Here is a 21,141-nt window from a genome sequence, read left to right as displayed (position 1 = left end):
TCACAAACTTAACTCTGCCATTCTCCACCTCATCCCTAATGAAGTGTAGACGCACGTCAATGTGCTTGCTCCTCTCGTGAAACATCTGATGTCTAGCTAAACACAAAGCCCCACTGCAGTGCCTTTTGCTCAATCTCAAACTCTGATATTAATCCAAGCAGCCATTTACTCTCCTTAACTACTGAAGTCAGTGCCATATACTCTGCCTCAGTTGTTGATAGAGCAACTACATTTTGCAAACTAGACTTCCAGCACACAGCAGAACCAAACAAGGTAAAGATGTATCCAGTCTGTGATCTCTTTGTATCAAGGTTTGCTGCATAGTCGGAGTCACAAAATCCAACTAATGGCTCCTCATCTGCTTCACCTTCATTTGCAAAGAGTATAGCCAACTTTCCAGCTCCTTTAAGATATCTCAATGTCCATTTCAAAGCGTTCCAATGCTGTCTGCCAAACTTAGCCATGTATCTACTTGTTGTGCTGAGAGCATGGCTATGTCTGGCCCTATGCATATCATCATGTACATCAGGCTGCCAACAATATTGGAGTAAGGAACCAGCTCCATCTCTCTCCTTTCTGCAACACTTTCCTCCTCTTGAATCCTTTTTAGCTTGAAATGACTTGCTAATGGAGTTGATGTAGCTCTCATATTCTCAACCTTGAACCTCCTTAGGGTCTTCTCAATGTAGTCAGTTTGGAATAGCCATAACTTCTTATTGCTCCTGTCCCTGACTATATCCATCCCAAGGATTCTTTTGGCAATGCCCAGATCTTTCATTTCAAAATCTGATTTCAAATGAGCCTTCACCATCTTAATCTCTTCTGCATCAGCTCCAGAGATTAACATATCGTCCACATAGAGCAGTAGATAGTACATAGGTAGGGGCCTTGCCTTTCTGATTCTTCACCAAAACACAGTTGTCATATAGTGATCTTTTAAACCCCAGCTTTGCAAGACTTTCTCCAAACTTGAGATACCACTGCTTGCTGCTCTGCTTTAGGCCATATATATTTTTTTTCAGCATACACACCTTATGCTCACTTCCAGGAACCTCAAAGCCCTCAGGCTGTGCCATATAAATGGTCTCCTCTAGATCTCCGTTTAGGAATGCTGTTTTAACATCTAGCTGCTCTAGTTCCCAATCTTTCTTAGCTGCAATTGCCAATAATACTCAGATGGAATTATGCTTCACAACTGGTGAGTAGACTTCATTAAAATCCACCCCCCTCTTCTTGATTAAAACCCTTTGCTGCTAGCCTTGCCTTGTATCTGACTTTCTGTGTTTGTCCAACCTCATACTTCTTCTTGAACACCCACTTGCAGCCAATAACCTTTCTGAACTTAGCCTTTGTTACTATGATCCAGGTCTTATTGCTAAGCAAAGAGTCAATCTCATCTCTCATAGCCTTAATCCATTGCTCCTTCTCTGTATAAGAACTTGGCTCTGCAAGCTCTATTTGCTCAGCAACATGAAGAGCATAGAACATCATCTCATAGTCATTGAACCTTGAAGGTGGCTTAACATTGGTTCTTCTGGGCCTATCCCTGCCAATCTGGTAGTCTTGTGGTGGATGTTGATGCTGCTGAGTTTCATCATTCTCCCTCAAGCCAGCATCTACACTCTCAGCAGGCTCCTGACCTTGAATGAGACTCACCTCAGTATCCAGCTGAAACCAAGTTGGGTGCAAGCTGCTGGAGTATCTCTATCCTCTGCAGATTTCCTCAGAAGAAGAGGCATTTTGTCCTCAATAAAGACTACATCCCTGCTTATCAAAACCCTTTCCTTCCCAGGCTCAATGTACCACAATCTATAGCCTTTCACACCCTTTGGATACCCAAGTGATGCACTTTTTATTAGCACTAAATAAACCTGCAAGTATACAGAGTATATATAGTATAGCTAAAGGTTAGTACCAGATATCAAACACGGGGAAGACTAACACAAAGTGTCTATCATATACTAAGACTCAAATACTATCTGGAAAAACAATTGGGTTTTGAAAACTTTTGAAAAACTAAAAACAATAGAAAGCATAGACCAACTAAAAAGCGAATAAAACACAGAGAAAGACGATAGAGATAAGGGAATCCTAGGGATGTGTGTTCACAGTTATGGTTATACAAAATTCCAACTACAATACCCTAGCACAGTTTATACTTTGAAAGGACGAGTCACCTTGCTTATGCTCATGCGATACAAATGTTGATTACAAGATTAGGGTTGTCAATCCTAACACGTAACTCCAAAAAGCTCCTAAGACCCTTGAAAAGTCCTCACTCTCAATTAACAGTGCCGTTTTAAGGGAAGCTAACTGTAGTGTCTACTAAGTGAATCTAACTCGCAAAAACTCTGTCACAGTTATGAAGCAAGTTATATTAAATCATACACGATTGTGTCACTCAATCATGTAGCATCAGAACTACTTAGGGAGGAAACAAAGTAAAAACAAAACGGATATTAGATAGAAAAAGGAATTTGTATACCCAAAGTCGTTACTAACACATCCCTAGAATCCTATGAGTTTAGTTACACATAATTGAATAAGCTAAAAACATAGATTGAAGGGAAGACAATTTGAACATAAAACTAAAGCAAATAAAACCCGTGGGTTGAATCCTTGTCGTTCTTGATGTTCTTGAAATCCTTCTCCAACTCCTTGCACCAATGAAGTACTTTAGGTCTTGATCTCTATGAAGTATTTTGCAAGTAGAAGTTCTCTCTTTTTGATGAAGCTTGAGGCCTTATTTATAGGGAAAAGCCATGCCTTGTTGTAGAAGGAAAAAAATCTCCAAAATATGGTAAAACTGGGCGCAAATCTAGGGCTTCTCGGATTCGCCGCTTTTCTCCGGCGGGCCGCCGCACTTTGGCCGGCGGTCGCCGCGTTGGAGTCCAGAGAGTCTGTTCCCTCGGCGGCGGACCGCCACACATCTTCCGGCGGTCGCCAGACGAGACTTCTCTTCCAAGCACATTTTTCCGAGGCGGACCGCTGCATTGATCTGCCCGCCGGGCGCCGGCGGTCGCCGCACACATCCGCGGCGGTCGCCGGTCGCCGTCTGACTCCAGATTCCCAAACTTGGCATTTTGGCTCCCTTTTTCGGCTCATTTATGCACATTTCTCACAAAACACGTCAAAATACCAAAATAGACAAAATATGCAAATAATGGACGTGTAGAGTGACTTTGACATAAAAAACGGACCAAATAATAGCCTTAAAATAGTGCAAAATCTGAGCGTATGACCAAGCATGATTCACTGAACAGCTTTGGGATTGAGCTTCCCTTGTTTCTAATGAGCAAAAACTTTACACCCAAAAGGCTTCAGCCTTGAGTAGTCTGGTATTGTTCCATGCCACCTTTCATCTTGTATGCAACCACCAATCCCAGAAGATGGCCATTTATTTAGGAGATAGGCTGCTGTACTGACAACCTCTGCCTAAAATTTTTTACCAACTCCAGAAGAAGATAGCAGGCATCTGACCCTCTCAAGCAATGTCTTGTTCATCATCTCTGCTACCCCGTTTTGATGGGGGTTAGCTGGTACAATCTTGTGTCGTTTGATATCTTTCTCAGCAAAAAAACCATCCAACTCTTTAGACAAATACTCCAGACCATGGTCTGTTCTTAGCACTTTCGGATTCTTACCTTTCTCAGTCTCCATCTCCTTACACCATACTTTGAAAACATTAAAGGCCTCTGACTTTTCTTTTAAGACATATACCCACACCTTCCTAGAAAAGTCATCAATTATAGACATGTAGTACCTTCCTCCACCCAAACTCTTCACTTGTGCAGGTCCCCACAAGTCTGAATGAATGTAATCAAGTGGAGAGGTTGAGGTATGTTTACCTGATGGGAAGGGTAGTTTCCTTGCTTTTCCCAGCAGGAAATCCTCACATGGATCCATTTTCTCACACTACTGACACTGATCAGTCCCCTTTTGATGAGAGCCTTCATAGTTCCCTCTGCTGGATGTCCCAGCTTCAGATGCCAGCTTCTGGAGTCCACCTTTTCCACAGCATGAACTTCCCCAGCAATGGCAGTAGCCTGCAAGTAGTAGAGACTCCTCATCCTCTTGGCCAACATCTTCACCTCCTGGCCTTTACAAACTCTCATCTCTCCACCTTCTGAGATAAACAAATAGCCTTTCCTTTCAAGAGTTCCTAGGGAGATGTGGTTTCTCTTCACCTCTGGAATGAGCCTAGCATCACTGAGAATTCTAATCGAGCCATCATGCATTCTGAGCTTGATTCTCCCAATTCCCTTGATGCTACAAGTGTTGTTATTCCCCAAACTGACCCCTCACACTCCACAATGTCCAAGAACCAATCCCTATTGGGACACATATGAAAAGAACATCCTGAATCCATGATCCAAGAATTTCTATCACTTCTATCCATAACATTCATTATCTCAGCTGCTTCATCACCATCACTACTGATCACATTACTATGGGATTGTGTTTCAGAGGCATGCTTTCTCTTCCAAGCATAACAATCCCTCTTTAAATGCTCCGGCTTCTTGCACCAATGGCAAAAACGGGTTTCCTTCACTCCAGATACATCAGGCTTCGAATCCTCTGCCTTCTTCTTAAACTTCTTCTTATGGAACTTCTTGATGTTAAGAGACTCCGGTTGTGGATCCGAGCGTTTCATGGACCCCTTTTGAAGCTCCTTTGCCATGAGAGCTGAATGAACTTTGGCCAATGTAATAGGCTTATCACGGCCATAAAGAATCGCGTCCCTCATTTGATCATATGAGCTCGGCAAAGCATTTAGCACCAAGATCGCCTTATCTTCATCGCTGATCTTGACATCGACGGATTCAAGATTATCAATAGATTTTCCGAAGTCCTCCAACTGCTCAACGATGGACTTATCTTCGGCGAAGCTATAGGAATAGAGCCTCCTTTTCATATAGAGACGGTTGGCCAGAGATTTTGCCATGTAGACTTCATCTAACTTCTTCAAGATTGCAGCCGCTGTGGTCTCGGCTTGCACCTCACGTAAAACCTTGTCGCCAAGACATAGAATTACGGCACTGTGAGCCTTCAGCTGCATCTCCTCAAGCTTCGATTGAGCCTTTTCATCGAGCACCTGCGCCTTTCCTTTCTCCTCTGCCTCCGCCGTAGTAAGACCGCTGCAAGACCTTGTTGTATCAAGATTGCCCTCATCTTCATTTTCCATAAGCCATAATCATTCTTCCCCGTGAATTTTTCTGCTTCAAGTCGAGCTGCCATCGTTGCGAATCGTTGATTTATTTATTTCCCACCGGACGGCGCCAATTGTTGAATCTAAAGGATGAACTCGAACGAAGACTAAGCTGGGAATTTTAGGGGTTGAAGAAGGTTTTTCACACACAAGATACCGAGAGTAAAAGAGAGTTTATTGATTGGTGATGATGAAATCTTGTTACAACTGAACACACTCTAGAATAGCTACACATTTATATTCCTCTATACAAAGTGAATGATCGTTCACTCCTTCAGTTATAACCGTAAAGAACTAGACCACAAACGGCTAGCTCTCCTAACTAACTCGTTGATACACATTATCTGCTGCATGCTCCCTTACCCTACGTTGCATGGACCTCCGGTGCTAAGCTCAGCCACAAATCACAACACCAACACTTATCGTCTCTCTATCTCCCTCTCACTAAATCACTATTCACCTTCTTCCCCAAATGCACAAAATAGGGAACCTCTTCTCTAAATTAGAGTTTCAGCTCCCTCCCTTCCATCATCTTCTCCTTTCCTCTTCTTTCTTCCTCTCTCCTTCTCTCTTTTCTTTCTCCCTCTCGGCCCTACGCCACCGCCACAGCTGCAGTGAGCGCGGCGGCGCACCGCCGTCATGCACCACCGATCTCCCTTCTCTCTCGCTCGGTCCGCCGCTGCCCTCTCTCCCTTTCTTTCTCTCTCGCGGCGCTGCCTCCTCGCCCAACACCACTACCGCCGCCTCGCCGTTCTCCGTGAGGTAAGGTAGGCCAATTTTTATCACTTTTCTTCTTTGTTTTATTTATAAAGATTTAATCTTGGATATAAAAGCTTTGTTGCTTCAACTTGTAGATTTGTAAAGGGTGAAATCAGTGATGGGTTTGGAGTGTGGGGCTGTCCTCGTCGGCGACGGGTTCCGGGCCCACTTCCGGAGGTGACAGGTGTCTCCGGCATATTCATAGTTCTAATCTAAGATAAGTCCTAGTATCTTGTGAAGAAGTTGTTATCTCATGTTTTTGGATAGTTATGTGTACTATATTAATCGAGAAGAGGCTTGTTCTACATGCCTATATGCATATGTTGCAAGATGTGAAATAAAAGTGAGGTATTTTATGGTACTCACCTTTGGGATGTGAAAAAGATTTGCGGCCTTTGTCTCTTTTTCATAAAGGGTCTCGTTGGATTGCCTCTTAGGGCATCTCCAACCTATACTGCATAACGAAAATTTTGTAGGAAAACATGTAGCATGTGGGAAATTCCTAAAGGCTAGGCCTTTGGCCTTTCATATGGTGTAACCTCCAAAATGTTTATGGAGTGCCTTAATACCAAGACCTTTCATGTAGGCTCCCCTATCCTATAAATAGGTGTGGTTTTGAGAGATGAGAACACACCAACAATCATTCTCTCTTCTCTCTAACCTCAAGCATTCTAGTTCGCATCTTAGGAGCACTACATTGCTCGGTTCTCGCCTCCAATTCAAGTTCGCCGGAGCCTACGAGTTTGAGGTGCTTCTACTCGGTAGGAGGAAAGTCGTTTCATCTTTGGGGACGTTGCGCCAATCCGTGAGCACTAGCCGGGGCGTATCTCGTCTTGCGGAGAGAGGGTTACCTCGACTCGACTTGAAGAAGACAATAGTTTGCATCTTGTTCTTTTATTGTATTTCTTTTGTTTTATTTACCTCTAGTTTTTGGTTCTTTTGTAATAGCAAGAGTTGCCCGTGTAAAGGCTACACTATTTCCAACAATCGCAAGACGAGATAGTGTACTCTTGCCATCATCATGTCGACCGAAGCTGGAGGGAACGGAAACAACATCTTTGGATCATCTTCTGCTGCAGCTGGCTCCTCAACAATGGCACCTGTTTCGACCTCAAGGGTCATGGCTCAAGCTGATAAGCCTGAAAAATTCAAGGGCTTGGATTTCAAGCGTTGGCAACAAAAGATGTTGTTTTACCTAACTACGTTGTGTGTTGCTAATTTCCTCAAGGAGGATGCTCCAACTGTACCGGAGGAGGAGACGGACATTAATGTCCGGGCTACCTATGATGTTTGGCATCAAGGAGATTTCTTGTGCAAGAACTATATCTTGAACGGCTTGGGGGATAGTCTCTATTCCATCTTTGCCGGGGCTAAGACCTCCAAAGCTTTGTGGGAGGCTCTTGACAAGAAGTATCGCGTCGAGGACGCCGGTACAAAGAAATTTGTAGTCGCAAAATTTCTGGACTACATGATGGTGGACTCTCGCTCTGTGGTAGAGCAAGCTGAAGAATTGCAAATCATTATCCATGATGTCCATGCTGAAAGGATGGCCTTGCCAGACCAGTTTGTTGTTGCATCAATGATCGAGAAGCTTCCTCCGTGCTGGACAGATTTCAAGAACTATCTAAAGCACAAGAGAAAGGAGATGAAGCCAGAAGACCTGATTGTCCGTCTTCGTGTAGAAGAGGATAATAGGCGGTACCATCAGAAGTCAGGAGGGCCTGAACATGCCAAGGCAAATCTGATGGAGAAGGGAGGATCTTCTAAGCGTCCCCGCCCAAGGGAAAATGACAAGGGCAAGGGGAAGGTAGCTGCTGTCCGAAAGTTTGAAGGCAACTGCTTCAACTGTGATAAGCCCGGGCCACATGGCGAAGGACTGCCGAAAGCCTAAAAGGATGAAATTCAAGAAGAGTGCTAACATGGTCGAGAGAGACTTCAACGATGATGACTTGGCTGCTGTGGTTTCTGAAGTGAACCATGTTGACAATCCGAAGGCTTGGTTTGTTGACACCGGAGCTACTGTGCATGTGTGCTCTGATCGTAGCCAATTTTCGACCTACAAGCAAGTAGAATGGAAGAAGCTCCACATGCGAAACCAAGACTCGTCTGAAGTCGTTGGGATGGGAGAAGTGAAGCTCTTAATGACATCTGGTCGTGAGCTAAAGCTGAAGGATGTGCTGCATGTCCCAGACATCCGCAAAAATCTTGTTTCTGGTAGTTTGCTTGTTAGTCATGGCTTTAAGCTAGTGTTTGATTCTGACAAGTTTATGTTATCCAAGTTTGGTACTTTCCTTGGAAAAGGTTATCTTTCCAATGGCTTGTTCAAACTTAATGTAATGGCCACTGGCCGTGTACCGAATCAAGTGAATGATAATAAGAATGCTTCTTCGTCTTACTTGCTTGAGTGCGTCGATTTATGGCATTGTAGATTAGGACATGTGAATCTAAATGCTATAAAAAGATTAGTAAATCTTGATTTACTAAAAGTTGATGAATTTAATTCACAAAAGAAATGTGAAGTTTGTGTTGAAGCAAAAATGACCAAGCTGCCGTTACACTCGGTAGAACGGAGCACCAAACCTCTAGAGTTGATCCATACAGATATATGTGATTTAAAATTTGTGCAAACTAGAGGTGGTAAAAAGTATTTCATCACATTCATTGATGATTGCACAAGGTATTGTTATATTTACTTATTAAGAAGTAAAGATAAGGCAATTGAAGCGTTTAAAGACTTCAAAAATGAAGCCGAAAATCAACTTAATTGTCGAATTAAGTGTGTTCGAAGTGATAGAGGTGGTAAATATGTGGCACCGTTTGCAGAATTATGTCATGCCAGTGGTATAATTCACCAAACCACGGCTCCATATTCTCCTCAGTCGAATGGTGTTGCTGAACGCAAAAATCGAACACTGAAAGAGATGATGAATGCTCTGTTGATTAATTCAGGTTTACCCCAGAACATGTGGGGGGAAGCTTTGCTAACCGCAAATTACATCTTCAACAAGATTCCACTCAAAAATAGGGACGTGACTCCTTATGAATTGTGGAAGGGAAAGAAACCTTCATATACATACCTCAAATTGTGGGGGTGTTTAGCAAAGGTACAAGTGCCGCCTCCAAAACAAGTTGCGATTGGCCCTAAAACAGTCGATTGTATCTTTATTGGATATGCATTGAACAGTAGCGCATGTCGCTTCTTAGTTCATAAGTCAGCTATACCTGATGTAGCTGAAGGGAAAATAATTGAGTCAAGGAATGCTGTATTCTTTGAGAATGTGTTTCCTTGCAAGAAACAAGATGATCATTCTAGTGAAAGAATGATGGATGAAACCACTAGTTCTAATTCTCCAAAAGTGACGAGGACAAGTCCCGAGGATGTAGAACCAAGACGTGGTAAAAGAGTTAGAGTTCCTAAGAATTTTGGTCCAGACTTCATAACTTTTATGTTGGATGGTGAACCAAAGTCACTATCAGAAGCACTGTCTGGCCTAGACGCAGTGTGGTGGCTAGAAGCTATCAACAGTGAAATGGAATCCATCATGCTAAATAACACATGGGTGTTAGTAGACTTGCCGGAAGGTTGTAAGGCCTTAGGATGCAAGTGGATTCTGAAAAAGAAATATAAACCAGATGGTACTGTAGATAAGTACAAAGCTCGCCTAGTGGTGAAAGGCTTCAAGCAGAAAGAAGGGCATGACTTCTTTGATACTTACTCACCTGTTACGAGAATAGCTTCCATCCGGGTGCTTCTTGCGATTGCTGCGTTGCACAATCTTGAGATTCACCAAATGGATGTGAAAACTGCATTCCTGAATGGTGATTTGGAAGAAGAGATATACATGGAGCAACCTGAAGGGTTTGTTGTGCCCGGGCAAGAACGCAAGGTATGCAAATTGGTAAAGTCTCTTTATGGATTGAAGCAAGCGCCGTTGCAATGGCACTTGAAGTTCGACAATGTGATGTTGTCAAATGGATTCACTATCAACGAGTGTGATAATGGGCAGCAATAGTGCCATTATTAACGAGACAAAAAACATGTTGAAAAGAAATTTCGATATGAAAGATATGGGTCTAGCTGATGTGATTCTCGGAATCAAAATTTTGAGGACTAATGAGGGAATTGCCTTAACGCAATCTCATTATGTTGAGAAAATGCTTAAGAAATTCAACTCGTTTAATTGTAAGCCAGCAAAGACTCCCTTGGAGCTCAATGTCCATCTAAGCAAGAATATGGGTGAGCCTGTTGCTCAAGAAGAGTATGCAAAGGTCATAGGAAGTCTGATGTTTATCACGAACTGTACTAGACCAGATCTTGCCTGTACGGTGAACAAGTTGAGCCGATTCACGAGCAATCCAAGCAAGGAACATTGGAAAGCTCTGTGCAGAGTTTTGAGATACTTGAAGTACACTATTGACTTTGGACTGCACTACACAAGATATCCCCAAGTACTTGAAGGGTATTGTGACGCAAATTGGATCTCTGATTCTAAAGACTCATTTTCAACGAGTGGGTATGTGTTCACTGTGGGGGGTGGTGTTGTTTCGTGGAAGTCAACGAAACAGACGTGTATTGCTCGCTCCACCATGGAATCCGAGTTTATCGCATTGGATAAAGCAGGGGAAGAAGCCGAGTGGCTCAGAAATTTCCTAGAATGTATTCCATGTTGGAAGAAGCCAGTGCCCACAGTAGTGATACACTGTGATAGCAAAGCAGCTATAGGTAGAGCACAAAGTGGCTTCTATAATGGTAAGTCTCGACCATTCGTCGTAGACATAATACCGTAAGGCAGTTGATCACAAGTGGTGTTATCGCAGTTGACTATGTTAAGTCAGTGGATAACATAGCGGATCCATTAACAAAAGGTTTAAACCGTGATCAAATGCATAAACTGCTAAAAGGAATGGGACTGAAAACCACATCTTAAAAGATGAGTATAGTGGTAACCCAACCATACGATTGGAGATCCCATTGAATTGGTTCAATGGGAAACAAAGCTATACAAATCTAGTTGTAACACTCAGAAGATTTTAATCTTCGCCAATTCTTCAGAAAGCATTGAGTGTTGTAACCTGCACGTGATAAGAGGTTAAGTCTTTTGACTTTTAATGATTCTTGAAATCTCAGGGAGATGAAGTATGGCAGGATACTCATGAAAGAATCACCTATGTAAGTGAGAAGTGGGGCCGCTTCGCGTGTGTGAGTCACTTATGAATTCCAAAGAGGTGTTCCACGGCCAAAACGGACACAAACGTGAGAACTGATGGAGTTGAAACAATATTGTGTTGATGCTATTGACTAGGCATACACCAAGGAGGAATAGTTCAAGGCATCGCGTCCACTAGCCCGCCGGTATGTCCGATAGTGTTGACTATGGAAGGTTCAAAACCACAAGTTACCTTTCCAAAGACAGTATCGTTTCTCGAGAACTGAGCAAAGAGTCTGCTTACATGCATTTGTGTCTGGTGTTGGTTTGAGCTTGCGGCGCTCTAACCAATGTGGGGGATTGTAGGAAAACATGTAACATGTGGGAAATTCCTAAAGGCTAGGCCTTTGGCCTTTCATATGGTGTAACCTCCAAAATGTTTATGGAGTGCCTTAATACCAAGACCTTTCATGTAGGCTCCCCTATCCTATAAATAGGTGTGGTTTTGAGAGATGAGAACACACCAACAATCATTCTCTCTTCTCTCTAAGCTCAAGCATTCTAGTTCGCATCTTAGGAGCACTACATTGCTCGGTTCTCGCCTCCAATTCAAGTTCGCCGGAGCCTACGAGTTTGAGGTGCTTCAACTCGATAGGAGGAAAGTCATTTCATCTTTGGGGACGTTGCACCAATCCGTGAGCACTAGCCGGGGCGTATCTCGTCTTGCGGAGAGAGGGTTACCTCGACTCGACTTGAAGAAGACAATAGTTTGCATCTTGTTCTTTTATTGTATTTCTTTTGTTTTATTTACCTCTAGTTTTTGGTTCTTTTGTAATAGCAAGAGTTGCCCGTGTAAAGGCTACACTATTTCCAACAAATTTGAGGGAAGAATCACCTCCAACCCAGCACCGAAACGCATCGCATATCCTCCAAATTTTGCGTTTCTCAACAGTGATACACCAAAGATGCAGTAGCAGTAGCTACTGCATTTCACTTTTTAAACTTCCTAAAAATTGCACTTGGCTCTTCTCATCTTTTGTATTTTCGAATTAAAGCAAAGAGGATTCATGATTGAAACACTTGAGAATAAAATTTGGAGATGCTGATACAGAGAAAACCAAAAGAAGGAGAAGGGGAAGAAGACTGCGTTGAAGAGAGAATTAGGTTTAAATTTGTTAATGGGCTGGGCTAATTAAATCTGTTTTTATTATGTGGAGTATTATTTAGACGGTGGAGTATTTATTTGTTTAGATTTGAGGTATGCTAATTAATTAATGTATCTATATTCATGTTATCAGATGTACTCCTAGTATTTATTTGTGCTAGGAGATGCACGGTTACTATTTAGTTAAAAAGTTAATTAATATTTATCTTATTTTATATAAATTATTAGTAGTATTAATTATTTATTTTGTATGATTTTTGGTATTATATTTAATATAATATTTAATATTATAATACAATAAATTCAATAATAATACAATATTTAGTAATAAAAACATAACACAAGTGGTCCTACAAATGAAAATTACGTTACAATGAAATTAAAAAAACATAAACAACAAATTACAATAACAAAATGAAAAACATAATCTAATAATCCGGTAAACCCGAACCGGATCCTCCTATATCATTGAAATACGAAGAATATGTTCCAGTGGCATAGTCATTTGGTTGTTCTTGTTGTTGAGCTCTTTTTTGTAAAATGCGTCTTTTCTCGGCTTGAAAATAAGCACGACTATCAAGATCGACTATGATGCTCAAGTCCATAGCCATGATTTTATTTTCTTCCCTCGTAGTTTTGAGATCATTGTTGTTCTTTTGTTGTTTCAAAAAGAGAGCCATATTTTCGTGTGCTTGTTTCATGCCCGCAGCATATTGCTCATTTTGTTTTTCTAGAGTAGGGATAATTGATTCTGAGTTATCAGACTGCTTTTTCTTAAGTTTAGCCTTCTTCACGGCCTTGATGAAGAAGAACCACCAAGGATTTGTTCCTCGCCATCATTACAGCTCATAGGAAATGAAGACAAAGTTTGTGAGCCATGCAAAGTATGAGCCTGACTTTCTGAATCAGATTTTTGAATGTTATTAATGTATCTTAAATTTCAAGTTAGTGTATTTTTTATTGAATATATAATATATTTAAATATATATATATATATATATATATATACAAAATTGTATTAAATTATTTAATTATATTTGTGAAATTATTAACAAAGTGTTGTGGGGTTAATGTGTAATTTAAAAAAATATGTAGGTAAGATTGAAAAAGTAAAAAAGTAGGTGAATATGGAATATTCTTTTGGGTTTGGGTTTGGGTTTGGTGTAAATTGGTTTGAGTAGAATTAATGTTTGATGTGACAGAACTAGAAAAATGAATTTGGGTTTGGTGTAAATGGGTTGGAGATGGGCTTACTCCTGCTTCATTGGGTGAATTTTGTGGAGATAATTGTTGGTATGAGATGGGCATGAAAATGATTATTGGTATATATATGTGTAAAGATGCAAGTGGCCTGACATTTATCCTTCCAAATATTCTTGTGTCAGAGAAAAGTCTGCTGAAAATCTGCAGCGGATCGAATTTGTCTAGAATTTTTTTTTTATTTGTATTATTTGGGATATTTATTTACTCATTGGTTTAATTTGGTGTAGGAAAACCTCGGTTCGAGCTCGTAGCTTTTCTCGAGGATGTACCAGCATTCTTGGAACATTCGATGTATAAATTGGATATTTGTTCGATTTTTGCTGGATATACCGGACATTATAAATTTTTATTTTAGATTTCTCTTTTAGTTATGCCTGAAAGCAATTATTATTTATCATTCCAAGATCGATTATTCTAATCATGAAGGGTAGGTTTCGAATGCTGCAGCGATCCTTATTATTTATCTTTAGGCTAATAATAATAATAATAAGGTACGAAAGTTCGGATTGTTGCATAGGAGCTACACTATATAAGTAAATACCACTCCCTCCGTCACATATGACGCGTAGGAGCTACTCTACATAAGTCATTTAATAAGTACTACTCCCTCCGTCATATTTTAAGTGACACATTTTTCTTTTTGTGATATGTCACTCTAAATAACATGTTTTTAAATATATATATATATATATATATATATATAAACATCACGGGGAGTGATCAATTGCTCACTCATCATTTAATTGCTAACTACAACTAATTTAAGACCATAGAATTTTAGAAAACTTGTGGTCTACAATTTGCAACACGTAATTTTTATTTTTATTAATTAAATCGAAAAAGATAAAAAAAAACAACCAAATTAGGATTTTTGGATGAAAATGTCAATATAGTGTTTCGAAAATATCAACATAATGCTTTGAGAATGTCAACACAATGCTTTGAGAATGTTAACACATTGTTTATATTGACATTCTACATGTATTATATTCACATATTTTATATATTATGTTGGCACTTGTGCTATACGAAAAAATTAAAAAATAAAATAAATTTTTTTCAAATTTTGACGTCGGAACATATGCAAGTGAGATTTAGTTAGAATTCTAATGAAATTATCTTTAATTTGATATATGATGTGCGAAAAAATAATTTAAATCGAGAAAGTTATATGCATTTTAAAGTTATGTGATATTTTTTAAAAGTTAGTTACAACTAATTTATTGTAAATTGACCTTAATATCTTTATTGACATTTTTTGTTGATTTGTATTGACATTTTAGGGTTGATCTAGATTCATAAAGTAATAGAGAGTACCGTATGAGTAAGTAAAAAAAAGATGTTGAGTTTTACCAAAAATGAAAATAACTTTACCACTGTGGAACGTATCAAAATTGTAAAATAACTCCAATAATATGAAATGAAAGAAGTACGAAGTAGTAATTTTCATTTAACTAATGACGGGCAATGATAAAAAATAAAACAAGAGCTAAATTGTACCCTACTTAATATTATTACACAAGTCATTTTATGTTCTTATAGAAATAGTGTGTAACGTGTAGTTATACTATCTCTGTCCCATTTGAAAAAACGTTTTTCTTTTTGGGTTGTCCTATTTTAAATGAAATATTTTCTAAAATAAAAATAATTCTATCTCTACTTTTTTATCTTTCTTACTTTACTCTCTCTCTTCATTAACTTATAAAATAATACTACATAAAATCTCGTGCTGATTCCTAAATGTTTTATTTTAAGTCGGAGGGAGGTACAATATAGGAGGTCAAATAAATTGGGTAATTCGAATATACTATTGTCCTTGAAAATTTATCACATATTTTCATTTTTATCTATTTCATAAATTTTGTCACATTTCATTTTTCACCATTTTTAGTAGTAGACCTCACATTCTACTAAAAAAAATTAAACAATTTGACATATAGAATTATATAGTACTAAGTGATTCATGTACAAAAGAAAAAGAAAGTACAATCTTATACAATTCCCACATTTTACCATTTTTTATAATGGACCTCACATTTTAACAAAAGAAATAAAATAATTTTACATACGCAATTACTATATACAAGTGATTCATGTACAAAAAGAAAGTACAATCCTCTGTAATGGACCTCATATTACATTAAATAAATTGCTAATATTTTTTATTAATATTTCCCCCTTTTGAAAATACAATCCTCTATAATTAGGCATGCATTAACTGAACCGTATCAGCGGTTAACCGTCGGTTCGGAACCCGGAACCAGATGTGGCGGTTCAAATCGTGGGACGGCTTGGTGGTTCGGACGGTTCGGTTCAGGTTTAAGAAATTGTGAAACTGGAACCGCCGGTTCAACAGTCAAAAAGTAGGATTTCGGCCTATACTATAGGCTTTTCTAGGGGTGGCGCGGTACGGTATACTGCACCAAGAATGTCATACCGCATATCGTACTGCAAATTGCGGTATAAGAAAATGTCATATCTATACCTTACCGAATTCGGTATGATAATTTCTGATACCATTACCATACCGTTTATGCGGTATATCATACCGTATTTCGGTATTACCGAAATGATGTATGGCATACCGAGTACGATGTACCAAAATAAGGTACTCCCTCCGTCCCATTCAAGATGGTCACCTTTCCTTTTTTGTTTGTCCCAATCAAGATGATTACTTGCCAATTTTGAAAATAACATCCTCTCTCCTCGCTCCTCATTAAAATATTCAACTATCTTTTTCCCCTCTAATTAACTCCGCCTAACAACACCTCTTAAAATCTCGTGCCACTCAAGAATGTAGTCATCTTGTGAGGAAAGGAGGGAGTATGACATACCGTTATACCTGTGTTTCATACCAAAAAAATCCTACTCCCTTCGTCCCCATAATTTGTCACCATTTGACCTGACATGGGTTTGAAGAAATGTAATAGAAAGTGAGTTGAAAAAGTTAGTGGCATGCGGGTCATACTTTTATATATTAGTTTTATAATTAAATGTGAATGAGAATGAGTTAGTAGAATATGGGGTCCACTACTAAAAATGGTAAAAGTGAAAGGTGACAATTTTTTAGGGACGGACGAAAATCGAAATAAATGTCAAATTTTCAGGGACGGAGGGGAGTACTCTTTTATAACCAAATATATAAAATAAAATATCACCTATTTAAATAATGTTCAAAACATTAAAATTATACCATAATCAAATCTTATTCAAAAAATTCAAATCAACAAAACTTCAACAATCAAATTATAGTTGACTGGATTTACATCTCTGCTTGAGTGTGTTTGGGTTGGGGGCATGGGAACTAAAATGTGAAAGTAGAGTTAGGGATTTTAACTTTTCAACAATTTTTATATAATTTATAAAAACAATATATACCAAAATTTTTGGCAAATACTCCTTCCGTCCCACATTTGGAGTCACTTATTGTTATGGCTCGGATTTTAAGAAAAAGTTGAAGTGTGTAATAAATGAAGTGAGATGGTGTAGTGTGTAATAAATGAAGTGAGATGGTAGAGTATAATAAATGAAGTGAGATAGTGGAGTTTGTTGAAGGTGGGTCCCTTTTGACTTTTGATTTTTGTTTTAGATTTATTTTAATGTAAATAATGGCAATTTTTTATGTAAATTTGAAGAAGAATGGGGTAAAATTGTATGACCAAATATGAAAAATTCTAAAATTGACTCTTAAATTGGGACGAACTTTTATAACAAAAAGTGACTCTTAATCTGGGACGGAGGGAGTACTATATATGCAGTATACTACGGTATATGAAAATCTATACCATTACCGTAGCGAAATATATCGGTAAGGTATCATACCATACCGCAAAATCGGTATTTTCGATATGGTAAGTGCAGTATTTCGGTATATTTAGCCAGTCCTAGGGTTTTCAGATTTGCAGGTTTAGGTGTGCAGAAAACTAGCGGTTTTCATTAGAAACTGCCGGTTTCTGGCTGGTTTCCGACGGTTGCGGCAGCTTTTCTAGTGGTAGGCGTAGCCCTGCAAAACAGGTCAAAACCCGCCGGTTTTGGGGGCAAAAACAGTGGACTAAACCAGCAGTTCAGGCGGTAAACCAACCCGAATACGAAATTTCATGTTTAAATTTTTATTTATTTTCTTATTTTACATGTTAATTCTTCCATACTATAATCCCATATGCCAACACGATTTTATTATTATTTCCCCTTTTTGAAATAAAAGAAATACTTTTTTGATTATACATTAAATAAATCGCCAAAATTTCAAACTAATGTAAGTTTCGGATTTTAGACTTCTCTCATTTAATGTTTGAGTTAAAATAAATTAAATAGTGGCAGTTGCAGTATAAAATGGAAGCTTTCTAAAAAGAGAAGGTTTGATTTCTTCAATTTAGCTGTAGAACATTTTCACCCAATTCATCCCTAGTTATGCACAAATCTTCCCATCCTAACTACAAACACAATCAAATAAAGTAATTCTAAAATACTCAAGGCCTGAAAATCAAAATCCAACAGCTTAATCATCATCATCAGCGGTGGGCTTTGATGATCCACCCGCCTTCTTCGGTAGAAGGAGGTTGTGGATATTGGGCATCACACCGCCGTTCGCAATCGTCACATCACCAAGTAATTTGCTCAACTCCTCATCATTTCTCACCGCCAATTGAATGTGCCGCGGAACAATTCTCGTCTTTTTGTTGTCTCTCGCCGCATTTCCAGCCAATTCCAACACCTGCAATTAATTAAAAAAAATCCCCAAATTGAACTTTTCCAATCGAAACCCTAAATTTATGAAATCAAACGATTGAATGGAAACAATACTCACCTCAGCAGCCAAGTATTCGAGAACCGCAGCGAGGTAAACGGGAGCGCCGGCGCCGACACGCTCGGCGTATTTGCCGGCCTTGAGGAATCTGGCAATTCTGCCAACGGGGAATTGGAGGCCGGCCTTGCTGCTACGCGATTGGGCTTTCTTGGCCGCTCCGGATCCAAGAGTCTTACCACGCCCAGCCATTTTAAATCAGCAGAAAGCCAGAAACTTGAGAGGTGATGGAATGAATGCTCAGAGTTGGGGAAATTGAAAAGCATTAGGTGTTTATATAGTAGACAAGTATGGGATTTAAAGACGGGGATCGTAGTTACAGCCGTTGATAAGATGATCAGTGGACGGTCTGGATCGGAGACCAGATTGCGAGCTGGCTATTAAATTATGTTATGTAATTGTAAATCTTGAAATTTTATCAATTTTTAGATTTTAAGTGACTTTTATGTTTATCACATTATTTATACGTTTAACTTTTATATATACATATTCAATCGAATAATGATCTACTCCCATAATAATGAAAATTAGTCGTAAAAATCATGAAATCTGGAGATAAAATGTTTATTACAGTTGATTTTCAAAATTATGGGACAAATAAAATAGGACTGACCCAAAATTAGAATTTAAATACTCAATAAAATTCCATACTGATTAGTCCCTAATTTAAATAGTATTAACCATTAATTCGATGAACTAACACTATTAGACTATCTGCATTTATGTCTCTTATCCGTCTCATCTCTTCATTATTCATGGGTCTCACTGTACTTTTTACTTCATCTCTTAACTAAGATACAGCACCTGCATCCCTTCTTCTCTTAAACATCTCATCCTTTAACTATTCATTCAATTTCATTTTTTATTTTTAATTTCAACAAATTCAATTAATAAAAACACACTTCATTAAATAAAATAAAAATTACAATTTAAAGGTCTAAAAAATTAAAAAATACATAATTAAAATCCTAAAAAAAATTAAAATTACATAATAAAAATCATAAAAAAAAAGACACCATTAAAAAAATTTGAGTGTGAATAGAGAGTTTTTTTTATGGTGGATAATTTGTGGGAATGATTTGGTATATGTAGAAGTGATTGGAGGCTTTAAAAAAATTGAAAAAAAATTACAAATTTGAAAAAAACGGCTATAAACTGCTAGTATAATTTTTGGAATTTTTTTTATATTTATTTTTTAAATTTTTGAGATAAATACAAGTGTTATACGTATAAATACAAGTGTTGGGTGAATTTACATTGGCCCGTATCATCCTTAGTCCATCTTACGATATATCTACTTGGATTTTTGATCAATGTCGATTGTCGAACTAATTTTAAAAACAGAACTAAAGACCAAATTATGGCTATTAGATCTAGGTTTTTGATGAGATGCGCTGATGTGTCGGTCTTCATTACAACACATGCTTCTAGTAGGTTTACTACTTCATTCCGGTACGTAATACCTTGAAACTATAGTATTTTTTACTTACTTCCCGCATATTTTGAAATGATTCAACACATGCTTCATTCGAATTCATTGAACTGAGTTTTTACTTTATTCACTTTTAAAAACCCAATTCATTCTAGTAAGTTTATTACTACATTAAAAAAGGTTATTTCTTCATTAGACAGTTTTTACTTCATTCCAGTAGAATTTCAGATGTTTTTGCATATGCTTCATTCAAATAGTTTATTATATCATTCCATGTGCTTATTACATCATTCAATTAGGATATTCTACAGGAATGAAGTAATAACCTACTGTAATGAAATAATATATTCTGAAATGAAGTTAACTCCTCCTAATATGTTATGACTTATTTGCCCTTAAAATAGGCTTGTGATGAAGGCGGAAATAATTTATACATTTGTGCATCTCATCCATTAAAAACTAGATCTAAAAACCCTAATTTAGTTTAGTTCTGCGGTTCTGCAATAAGGAGTGAATTTGCATATAATGGACTCTTCACTTCTCGACTTTATTACCATTATCATCTCTATAACTTTTCACTTTCATTTTCTCTAATTATTACCAATATTAAAAGAATTTTAAATTTCTTTAACTTTATTTTAGTGGTATTTTTCTAAATATTTCCAAAACTCCTCTTTTAATATGTATAGATATAAATGTGGGAGTGAGATAATAATTTAATCCCTTCGTCAGCAAAAATAGTCTCGTCTTTTTAATTTCATTGGTCTATGAGGCTCGTTTCATGCATTGGTTATTGGGTGAATTTACATACTTTAAAGGAGATAATGTGCAAAATTTGAGTTTAGGTGTGCATGTAGCTGCTGGGCCGATTAGAGCATACAAACTGACCATGTAGATGCAGATTGAGTAGAAATGGATAAAAATTGCTGAAAGCCGCCATATTAACCAAGGAGAATTTTTAGAAGAAGCAGTAAGAGCGATAAGTAGGACAAAAGAAAGGAACTCGAAGACACTTATTTTAAGGGCACAAATGTCAAATCATGGAAGGCATATCCTAGGGATTTGGGCCTCAAGCCTACCTATAATAAAGGGACCAATATTAAAGAATAAAGCAGCTTTTTTTAGCTCACATGCTCTTCTATCTCACTACTTAGAGTATGCAGCCAAAATCCACCGCAACTCCAGTTTCAAGCTATCTGCCTCCTGATGTGAATCAAATTGTAGTCCTTTATTGTATTGTTTTAACACACATATTTTGGTGAAAAATGGACTCATTTTGATATATTGTAAGACAAAAGACCAATCCATAAGAGAGAGAGGAGGAAGAAAACAAAGGTCCGAATTGGATCAGTAATCAGCCCT

The 21,141-nt window shown here is 38.2% G+C and overlaps 1 protein-coding gene and 1 pseudogene across 1 annotated transcript; both read right to left on the bottom strand.

Annotated features, from left to right (window-relative positions):
- Positions 1-12,708: 12,708 nt before the first annotated feature.
- Positions 12,709-13,829, bottom strand: LOC148930404 (uncharacterized; annotated as a pseudogene).
- A 4,054-nt stretch (positions 13,830-17,883) lies between these two features.
- Positions 17,884-18,607, bottom strand: LOC125211586 (putative histone H2A.3). The gene is made up of 2 exons (XM_048111448.2): positions 18,351-18,607; positions 17,884-18,257 (listed from the first exon to the last, which is right to left on the bottom strand). The coding sequence occupies exons 1-2, from the start codon at positions 18,537-18,539 to the stop codon at positions 18,042-18,044; spliced, it is 405 nt and encodes a 134-aa protein (XP_047967405.1). The 5' UTR covers positions 18,540-18,607; the 3' UTR covers positions 17,884-18,041.
- Positions 18,608-21,141: the final 2,534 nt, after the last annotated feature.

Source organism: Salvia hispanica, chromosome 3 (assembly GCF_029641045.1).
Source record: "Salvia hispanica isolate PSC_SH4W2 chromosome 3, Shi_PSC_v1, whole genome shotgun sequence".
In the NCBI taxonomy this organism is placed as follows: domain Eukaryota; kingdom Viridiplantae; phylum Streptophyta; class Magnoliopsida; order Lamiales; family Lamiaceae; genus Salvia; species Salvia hispanica.
The sequence above is the reverse complement of the archived record's forward strand: the minus strand, read 5'-3'. Positions and strand labels throughout refer to the sequence as shown.

Bases quoted from the DNA above. Each gene is read 5' to 3' on its own strand.
- LOC125211586 (XM_048111448.2), bottom strand. From the start codon at position 18,539: ATGGCTGGGCGTGGTAAGACTCTTGGATCCGGAGCGGCCAAGAAAGCC. The intron at 18,258-18,350 runs GTGAGTATTGTT...AATTAATTGCAG, and splicing joins TCGAATACTTGGCTGCTGAG to GTGTTGGAATTGGCTGGAAA.